The sequence below is a fragment of the Aquarana catesbeiana genome, linkage group LG12 (genome assembly GCF_042186555.1).
Source record: "Aquarana catesbeiana isolate 2022-GZ linkage group LG12, ASM4218655v1, whole genome shotgun sequence".
NCBI lineage: Eukaryota > Metazoa > Chordata > Amphibia > Anura > Ranidae > Aquarana > Aquarana catesbeiana.
In genome coordinates this window covers 220,827,194-220,838,103 of record NC_133335.1, presented here as the reverse complement: position 1 = coordinate 220,838,103, position 10,910 = coordinate 220,827,194, and the positions used below count along the sequence as shown (strand labels likewise).

The following is a 10,910-nucleotide window of genomic DNA, read 5'->3' as shown; positions in this document are numbered from 1 at the left end:
TATTCCAGGTGCACTTTGCGTTTTTCAATACACATTTTTGAATCAATGAAGTTGATGGAACCAAAAAAAAAAAAAATTAAAAAAGTCCCTGGCCCTTTCCATAAAATGCAGAGATGTGAATGTGACCCATAGGAAACCATGTTAAATGGACTGTAGTGTGTTTCTGCTAAACTGAAAACGCACTAAAACATGCATGGGTGTGAACCAGGCCTAAAACAACTTTTGGGTCTCAGGGAACCCCTGCTAGTAATTACTATATCTACACCTCATGGTATAGTATTGTAATGCCCCGTACACACGGTCAGACTTTCCGACGGAATATGTGCGATCGGAGCTTGTTGTCGGAAATTCCGACCGTGTGTGGGCTCCATCGGACTTTTTCCATCGGAGTTTCCGACACACAAAGTTTGAGAGCATGCCGACAACAAAATCCGATCCTTTAAATTCCGATCGTGTGTGGGCTCCATCGGACTTTTTCCATCGGAGTTTCCGACACACAAAGTTTGAGAGCATGCCGACAACAAAATCCAATCCTTTAAATTCCGATCGTGTGTAGACAAATCCGACAGACAAAGTGCCACGCATGCTCAGAATAAATTAACAGACGAAAGCTATTGGCTACTGCCCCGTTTATAGTCCCGACGTACGTGTTTTACGTCACCACGTTCAGAACGATCGGATTCTCCGACAACTTTGTGTGACCGTGTGTATGCAAGACAAGTTTGAGCCAACATCCGTCGGAAAAAAATCCTAGGATTTTGTTGTCGGAATGTCCGATCAATGTCCGACTGTGTGTACAGGGCATTAGTGTGATGGTCAGTAGGAAGAATGTTCCCTACATTTGTGGTCAGTAAAGAAACCCCCCCTCCCCCTACAGATAGGTAAATTGATGTGAATTGTAAATTAATGTTTAGAAAAGAGATTTTTCCAAAAAAGATGCAGGTACCTATATCCTAAATTATAACTAGAGGTACCAGGTAAAAAAGGGGGGCAACAGGATTTTATCTGTACGGTCATAGGACATTACAAAGGAGGTTAAAATTGACAAAATTTTATTGTGTACATATAATTTATAGGCAATATAAAAACCATATAAAAACACACAAGTTATTCGTTTTATATTGTCTTGCAAATTATATGTACACAATAAAATTTTGTCAATTTTAACCTCCTTTGTAATGTCCTATGACGGTACAAAAAAAAATCCTGTTGCCCCCTTTTTTTCACCTGTTACCTCTAAATTGGTGTGAATGGTAACTTATCTGAAAGTCAGAAATTGCTCACTACTCAAGGAACCCTTAGCAACCGCTAGAGGAACCCACATTGAGATTCATTGAGGTTGTTTTAAAGTGGATGTAAACCCAAAATTGTTTTTTTTTTTTTTTTTTATCATACTGTAGAGTATAAGATTTCCTATCATTTGAGCCCAGTCTTGCCACAAAGAGTTATTCCAGCTCTGAGCAATCCTCTTTTATTGTTCAGTGAGATAAATCTTGACAAACTGAGAAAAACTTTGTCAAATCCTCCCCCTTGCTGTGAGTGACAGGTGATTTACATATCTCGTGCACTAGCCTAAGACATGCATTATATTTAATTCCCTCCCCCACTCCTTTCTTCAGCAGCTCTGCAAGGATTGGCTGTTCCACACCTCAGCATGATTTGGCATGCTGAAGTCATGTGGTTACTTTCCTGTCTTTTCACTGGATGTTAGAGATCATAGCAGAAGTTCAATGTTAGAAATAAACAGGAGAAAATGCATATTGACAAGGGGAGTGTAGAGGTGGGCGGGGCGTCTACTGACATCACGACTCCACCCACCGAGCTCCAGACAACAGACCCGCCCACAGAATCTGCAGTTTTTCGGGTCTCATAACAGACAGAGGGGGGAAATTTGACAGGTAAAGATACATGCAGGAGACATGTATATCCTTATAGATAACCCCTATGGCAGGAGTTTAGAAAGGATGACATTGAGTTTACATCCACTTTAAGCTAAATTCCCACTGAATCAGCCAAAGTTCACTCTATAGGTGGGCCAGGCTGGACAAAAGTCAATTTTTCAACAGACTTTTTGTTAAAGGGTGCCAGCTGTCAAAATACACAAGCCACACATGTATAAGCCAAGAGAAGACCAAAAAGTCATCTCTGGAGTCCAAAGCTAAAACTGTATAGTAGCTTTCTCAGCCAAGAATTCACCACCGTATCACATGCTGGAGGCCAATAGAGAGAGGGCTTGCCTTGCGGCTAAGCTTCAGACTCCCCTGAAGGTGGGACAGGAATCAGGCTCAAAGAAGCACGGAAGTGATGTCATGTGTTGTAATGCATTTGTATTGCATTTTCGACAGCTGTAATGATTAAACGAAAAAACTGCACGATCTGGCATCGTACAATTTTTTTTTTCCGCACATGTTCTATCAAATAATATCGAATGAACTGTCCTGATTGGCTCTCGAAAGCTCTGTACTAACGATCAGATTATTGTACGATCGCTCCGAAATCAGTACTTCTCGTACGATTTTTTGATCGTGTGTACCGGGCATAACTCCAGCGGGTGGTGTCATTCTGATGGTAATCAATGGAAAGGGTGGATAGTTGCTCTTGGTGGATGGTCTTGTCAGTAGATTTAAAAATATGGTGGAAAAAAAACAAAAAAACAAACCAAAAAGGGAGAGTGAGCTCTAATGCCCCGTACACACGGTCGGACTTTGTTCGGACATTCCGACAACAAAATCCTAGGATTTTTTTTCCGACGGATGTTGGCTCAAACTTGTCTTGCATACACAGGGTCATACAAAGTTGACGGAAAATCCGATCGTTCTGAACGCGGGTGACGTAAAACACGTACGTCGGGACTATAAACGGGGCAGTGGCCAATAGCTTTCATCTCTTTATTTATTCTGAGCATGCGTGGCACTTTGTCCGTCGGATTTGTGTACACACGATCGGAATTTCCGACAACAGATTTTGTTGTCGGAAAATTTTATAGGCTGCTCTCAAACTTTGTGTGTCGGAAAATCCGATGGAAAATGTGTGATGGAGCCTACACACGGTCGGAATTTCCGACAACAAGGTCCTATCACACATTTTCCGTCCGAAAATCCGACCGTGTGTACGGGGCATTAGTGTAGTACTATTTATTAAATAAATCTTAAAAGATAAATGATTAAAAAAAAAATGCACTCACATGTGGTAAGTAAAGCAAAAGGTAATAAGCCAAACACTTCCAGCAGGTGGCATTATATCACGGGTTCCAATGCATGGTCAGTCCTGGATGTTCATAGGTGAATACGTTTGCCAAGAAACACTATAGTCTCTCATAAGATGAAAACCAGGAAGAACCTACACTGGTGTGAAGGCCACTGTGGATAGCAAGAAAGAAAGTGTATTCCCACCATTGGATTCATTATATTATATTATATGGACTTTATTTTTATGAACATTAAGAATCATTACTAATCGCCCCTTGTTCTTTTACCTCTGAGGGTTGTAAACTGGTCTTACTCCTTTTGCCCTGGGTTTCGAGTATATCCCCTGGTGAGGCCATGTTTGATATGGTTTTAAACCAATCACACCTCAGAGTTATGTATCACATAAAAACACCCAACATGTAGCCTTCAGGCTCAATTCACAAAGATACTTCATCAGGATAAATATCCTTACTTTCCAGAATAAGTGGATTGCAAGATCCCTCTCCTTGCGTTAAAGTGTTGGAAACCTTTTTTGAGCCAAATTTGCAAAGCAACCGAAAATAAAATGCATCATTGGATGCATACATCTAATAATAAACAGGACAACAGGTAAAACAATTAAAAGTCTTTAATTTAAGTTTAATTTAAAACATATAGGATATAAGACAGAAACATGTGTTCCGATAAATGGTCAACCATTCAATTGGCTTCCTAATTGGCCCTGATGGTGGCATTATGTGATGTTAGGTAGTAGAAGGACTGAGCTACAGAGGCAAAAATTAAACTGTTGCAGCTGAATAATGCAAAACAATAAAATAGCCATCATATCTTGACCAAAACGGCTGCTGAGCCCCACCTGGTCCATCTGTATTGGGTTGTCCATTAAAGCGGAAGTAAAACCATCCATTTACCAGTTTCAAAAAAGTTACATTTCCGGCACGTGTCGGCAATGTAACACTCCCATTGGTTGTGCTCTCAACCAAACTGTCAAACCATCCAATGGCTGGTGTCATAACTGATCACATGGGCAGCATCATGAACAGAGGCAAAGATGGCAGCTTCCTTGGCTGAAAACAATAAGTGGGGGGGGGGGTTTACTTACACTTTAAGTATTGCAAGCCAACCCAATACAGTCTTAACCTCTCTATTGTTCTTTTTAGGACAGGTGCCCCCTTACTGGTATGAAGTGGCAGATAATCAGCAAAATATTGGCCCATTCAATATTAAATTTTCTAATGTATGTGAGCTGCATAGGAGAGTTCTATGAGGAGTCAAGCACTGCTAACATTTAAAATTGCAAACATTTAAAATCAGTCATGAACGAAACACAGATACGGGACATACACCTCAACTCCTATGAGACCTCATGAACTAAAAGCAGTGGTGGGACAAGGTCAACTAGTGTCCAGGGTGAAGATGCCAAATTACGCCCCACCCCCCCATTCCTGGTATTGTCCATATTCCCATCGCACATGTTCCTGGACATAGTGGGTGCTGCAGCAACTATCAGCTTGAAACTGGGCTTGTCATGAAACAAACGCACAAATTTACCAGCACACTGTGGATCATCACAAAGCACCAAGTGCAACGTTTCGGAGCCTTCATCAGGCATGTCATCACACATCACATGTCTGACGATGGGGTCCTGTACAGCTCCAAAACGTTGCACTTGGTCCTTTGTGATGTCATCTTTCTGCAGTAAAAGTTTTGGATGATATCTGATGATCCAGGGTGTGCTGCGAATACCCGCGTTGCTCCTCCATTACCGGACCCAAGAACAACCTCCAGCATTGGAGTCAGTGGACGCATTAATAACCCCCCAGCAATGCAGTGATAGCCAGCACCGAGGAGGCTCCATCTCGGGGGTTGTCCTGTACCAGAGCACCTGAAACTGCTGGAGGAGGTACGGGGAGGAGATTCCAGTCCCGCAGCTAGAGGAAGCAGAATCCTCCCTCCAGCAGCTATCACAACCCTGCACTGGACACTGTTCTGAATGACAGGAGTGTCGCTGCCAATCATTCAGGAAGCTGGAAAACGAAGCGCCCTTTGGCTGTCAGCACCTCCTCTCCACATAGCACCTTTGCGCCCAGGGCATGTGTCCCTTCTGCCCACCCCTTGTCCCGAGCCCTGACTAAAAGCACATGGAAAACTGCACGCCCCCAACAACCCGATTCTCCTCCTTTATTTCCTCGCCTCCTCGATTACATATAATCTGGGCGTTACAAGCAGCACAGTCGATAGGTCAGGCATTTAGTGTTATTTGTTGCTGTTTTTGCTCTCTAGTGGCTGTTGATGTAAACATTAGTGCTTAAAGAGACCCTGTCAGTCGCCTTAAAATCCTGGTAGCACCCTGCAAGAGAAGAAGTGTATACTCACCTCTCCAACAACCTGTGCTTCCTTTCTTACCTCCATACCAGTGCTCCAGCCACTGCCAGACTCTTCCAAGAGTGTGGGCTGCCTCTGTCCCCGCCGCCGCATGCTGTGGCTTTATCTTCCAACTTCAACATCCCTACAGGACACAGCAGTAATGTAGGGGTCAGAGGATGGAACCACAGCATCCCACAGGGGACACGGGCATCCACCACTCCCAGAAGTGGGAAATGCTGAGATGAGCAACTGTGGAAGGAAGCTACGGGAAGCCACAGAGGTTCGTATTTTACCTCTTGTCCTGCAGGGTAGTGATAGGATTACCCTGTTTCCCCAAAAATAAGACCTAGCGTGATTGTCAGTGATGGCTGCAATATAAGCCCTACCCCCCAAATAACCCCTACCCTGTTTCCTCGAAAATAAGCCCTACCCTGAAAATAAGACCTACAAGGACTTTAACTAGGGCTTATTTGGGGGGTAGGGCTTATATTGCAGCCATCACCGACAATCATGCTAGGGAAACAGGGTAGTTAAAGACTGACATGGTCTCTCTTATTATGTACCCACATTGTGGGCATCGGAGGAGTTGCAAAAAAATATACATTCCACAAATGCGAATGAATGAGAGCATGGCTGCTATACACAAAGCTCTGCCACTCCCTTTAAACTGGGAAAAAAACTCCTCTATTGGCTAATAAATCCGTCCTTCATTACAATAAATAAAAAACAAACATTATATTCACTGTACACCAGCATCACAAATTACACTAAGGGGTGTATTTATAATACATTCGATGGGCGAATGTCACAAGCATTTCTCCAGGCTGCACAAATTTTCCTGACAATTTCTCTTAACGTAATGACTTCCTTTGATCGTTGGCTCCATCTAATGGCCAACATGCGGTACATTTTCTCATTAGAAGTGGTTCTAAAGGCAGAACGTTTTTTACCTTTTGCAACCATCTGGCCTGTTAGTGGGTCCTGAGGAAAGGAGCGGAGAACCACTGCCTTATACCTACCTGAGCTTGATCTCAATCCAGCGCTCTGCATGAGAGCAGAGGTTCTCTCTACTCTTTCCCTTCTTATTGGATCAGAGGCAGCAGCAGGAGCCATTGGCTCTTGCTGTTGTCAAACACAGTCAGTGAGTAGGGAGCAGGGCTGAGCCACATTCTGTGTGTCAATTAAGAATGAGCTCTGGCGTGTTTGCGCAGCCCACGTGCAGAGCCCGCCAGGAAGTCGGTCCTTCGCTAATCACAGGCAGTGAGACATTTCCCGATTTCTGCAGCCGCGCATCGAGACAACGTCTCACTGCCTGTGATTAGCGCAGTGCCGACTTCCTGGCGGGCTCTGCACGTGGGCTGTGCGCCAGAGCTCATCCTTAGTGTCAATGGACAAACAGAGCTAGCTCAGGAGCAAGCCTGCACAAGTGCCAACATAGCAAGCAGCTTGCTATAGGGCAGTGATGGCGAACCTTGGCACCCCAGATGTTTTGGAACTACATTTCCCATGATGCTCACCTACACTGCAGAGTGTACGAGCATCATGGGAAATGTAGTTCCAAAACATCTGGGGTGCCAAGGTTCACCATCACTGCTATAGGGGCACTCGGCAGAGGGGAGGAGCCAGGAGCGCTAGCGGGGGACCCGAGAAGAGGAGGATCCAGGCTGCTCTGTGCAAAACCATTACACAGTGCAGGTAAGTATAACATGTTTGTTATTGTAATAATAATAATAATAAAAAATAAGGTTTACAATCATTTAAGGTATTTTAAAGAAATATACCGCATTTTGGCTACTAGATGGAGCTGACAATCATGAGAAGGAATAGTATTAGAGAAAATAAAGGAAAATTTGTACAGCCTGAGCAAGTGATTGTGACATTCGCCCCAACTAATATTTTAGAAAAAAAGACCCCCTAAGACAATTAAAATATTACCGAGAACACTAAAAGCTTTACATCAAAAGCATTCCCGGGTAAATACAGTGGAGTTGATTTACTAAAACTGGAGAGTGCACAATAAGGTGCAACTCTACATTAGAAACCAATCAGCTTCCAGGTTATTTTGTCAAAGCTTAATTGAACAAGCTGAAATCAGAAGCCGATTGGCTCCCATGCACAGCTGCACCAGATTTTGCACTCTCCAGTTCTAGTGAATTAATCCCTATAGGTTAACCCCATTGCAGACCAGTCTAGGGTTGCCACCTCTTCCCTTTAAACCCGAACACATATGAATTACACAGGTTCTGGGGCTAATTTAATGCAGATAAGGCACCAAGTGCGTTTAATTACCATCTTAATCAGCCACAGAACCCGTGTAATTCATATGTGTTCTGGTTTAAAGGGATGAGGTGGCAACCCTAGACCAGTCCCCTTTAGTATAAATATAATTTCACATGTGTAAGGAGATTAGCACTAGTATTGTTACAATTTTAAAACAAAAATAAGAATGGTCCCAACTACGGTGGCCATTGACAATCAGATGAAAAGTTAAGGTGCTCATACACAGACAAAAGCGGGATAGTAGGTTGGTTATGACTTTGCTGACAGCGGACTCCCGACACTAGGAGTGTGCAAGCGTCGAAAAAAATTTGAGCGCTGCTTGCGACCAATGGGCGACCAATGGGAGACAGTTGGGCCCAGCATTGGAGTTAAATAAAGGGCAGTTTTTGTGAGAAAAGGAAGGAACATCAAGCCGGCTGTGTGCAAGCCAAAGATGGAAAAGATCTCATAATCTGGAGGTTTGCAAGCCCTTGAAAGATCTGCTGTGCTGCAACAACTGTCAGCGTATAAAACTAGCACAGCTGACTGGGTAATATTTGTGCTTTATGCAAATGTAATTGCCTACTTCATCAAATTGTGTGTTAATAAATATGCACAATGGGGTGTGAAGGAATGCATCCCTTAGGGGAAAAGCAAAGAGATTGCCTTGTTTTTAGCACGTCTCAGTCATATACATGTTCTCCTTCACATTCAGTAACCAAATGGTTAGTTCTCCTCTTCATAGAAGAACAACAAAAGACTGGTCACAAGGTGGTAGAAATGATCAGCTTTTGACCATTGATATGTTAATCAGTACAAATAGGGGGAAAAAAAGACAATAATTCCTGCTGATCAGTGACTGGACACTGAGCCTAGGTTCACACTTGTGCGATGCGGGAACCAGCGCGATTACAGCGCCGGTTCCCGCATCGCATCTCTCCCGCAGGCAGTTCTCACTGCCCTCTGCGAACCGCTGCGGGTGTCAATACACTGTTAATGACACCCCCAGATCGGTTCACAGATCGCAGTGCGAACTTGTACACGAATCGGATCGCAAAGGTGGGAACACCCATGCGATCCGATTTGAGTGCGGGGGGGGGAGGTCTCTGCACTTTTTTTTCTGCCAATCAAACGCAAGTTCAGCCATACAATAGTATGGCTGAACTCGCATTGCACAGACATCGCATGTGATCGGCGGGTGCGATTCACATGCGATGTCTGAGATCGCATATGTGCGAACCTGGGCTAAGAGGCCAAGCACACTAGGCAGCATAAAAAATGCTGGCAGAAAAAAGCAGCACAAAAAAACGCTTATAGAAGCATATTGTACACACATTTAGGCACCTTTGCATTTTTCCCCAAGACACAATGTACAGGCGCGTCAAGCGTTTTTGGGTGCGCAAAAGCTCCTCTTTGACATCTATTAATTTTCATCTTTGGCTTTTGTATTTCTTCCATCCTCCTGCATCACTCCAAACACAGCAACCCACTCCACCTCTCCCCTGACATTACAGGAGAGCAGAGCAGAATGACAAGGTCTCTTCAAAGCCAGCCCTACGTAGTTGCACTTACCTTCACAGGATACCCCATCACCTCTTCCCTTGTTGCAGCTGTTGCAAAATACTGTACATCACCTAAAAAATATTTGGGGTATGGGGGAGTATTTGACTTCCTCCCATTCCTCAGTGCTTGGGGCCTAGCAGCTATGCTTCAATACCGTCACAAGGCGGACAGGTAACATCACCCCTGAAACCTTAGCCAACATCTGGTATTTTGCTATGGCGGCTACAGAGGAAGGAGTGTCAGGGTAGGAATGTGAAGGTATAACTGGGTTAGGAGGGTAGGCGTTGAAGAGACCCTGAATGCACAGCTGCACCAGATTTTGCACTCTTCAGGTTTTAGTAAATCAACCCCATCGGTCTGTTCTTCTAGTGTAGGAGCACCTTAACTGGTTTCATCCCTGCCCCATGAAGACAGCTGCTCTTTATAGGAAACGAGAACCCAGATTTGGTATCAGGTCGGCTGTCTGCACGCTGTTTCATCCCCTGATGAAAATCTAAACCAGGGGTCTCAAACTGGTGGCCCTCCAGCTGTTGCAAAACTACAAGTCCCATGAGGCATTGCAAGGCTGACAGTTACAAGCAGGACTCCCACAGGCAGAGGCATGATGGGACTTGTAGTTCCACAACAGCTGGAGGGCTGCCAGTTTGAGACCCCTGATCTAAACGTTATCCTTAGACCACTTGTGTGTTATGACGGGTGCAGTGTCAGTGAATGGATGTTGCATGTAGGACTTTCGGAGGAGTGTGTAGTATCGTTCATGGATTAGTAGATGGATAGTATTATGTATATATGGGAGATGAGGAGGGCCTCTCAGTTCTCTTGTCCCTCTACGATTCTCTCCCGCTTCAGCTGTGCCTCCAACACCGCTAGTTCTTTTGCTTCTTTCTTCTGATTCCGAGCTTCAAACTCCAACCTAAAGAAAGAAATATTTAAGAGGGTTATAAGCCTCATACAGTAAGAAATGCATCTAATTACTCCAAGTGCACACAGGTAAAAAGCAGTCAGTACAGAGGTCCACCGAACCTGGATGGTTGTAACCCTTGCTATTAACAAAACCATATGCTAGCAGCTAAAAAACAAGCTTGAATGGTTTGATCATTGCATTTAAAAAAAAAAAAAAAAAAAAAACTTGCCTGTACAGATCTCTCCAGCTTCATACCGGCAGGTCACGTGATTGCTCTCGGTTCCACAGCAATATGTGGACCAGCCGGTGGGCGTGTCCAGTGTCAGGGCATTTACGTCAGTACTGGAAGTGACGTTGCCACTGAGCTTCTTAGTTTCCATGATAATCAGACCCAGCGGCAAATGTCACTTCCTCCTTTCTACATTCGAGAGCAGGGATGGACGGGGGGAAGGGGCGGCTCTTGCCCAGCGCGCCTGTATCTTTAGCAGGATGATGTAAGACGTACACTGACCATGGTAGCATGGATCGGCAGCCATGCTACCGTGGTCAGTTTACTTGAGGGAGGAGCTGCACTGGCAGGATCAACCAGGTAAATTAAAAGCATCGGTAGAGCAAGATATGTAATGGAT

General features: G+C 44.3%; 1 protein-coding gene across 1 annotated transcript in view; it reads right to left on the bottom strand.

Moving 5' to 3' along the window:
- Nucleotides 1-3,798: 3,798 nt before the first annotated feature.
- The window catches only part of PCYT2 (phosphate cytidylyltransferase 2, ethanolamine), a gene marked incomplete in the record, with an annotated part of 73,048 nt that continues 65,936 nt past the window's right edge, over nucleotides 3,799-10,910 (bottom strand). Inside the window, 1 exon segment of the mRNA XM_073606722.1 lies at nucleotides 3,799-10,290. Coding sequence (XP_073462823.1) covers nucleotides 10,188-10,290 — 103 coding nt within the window.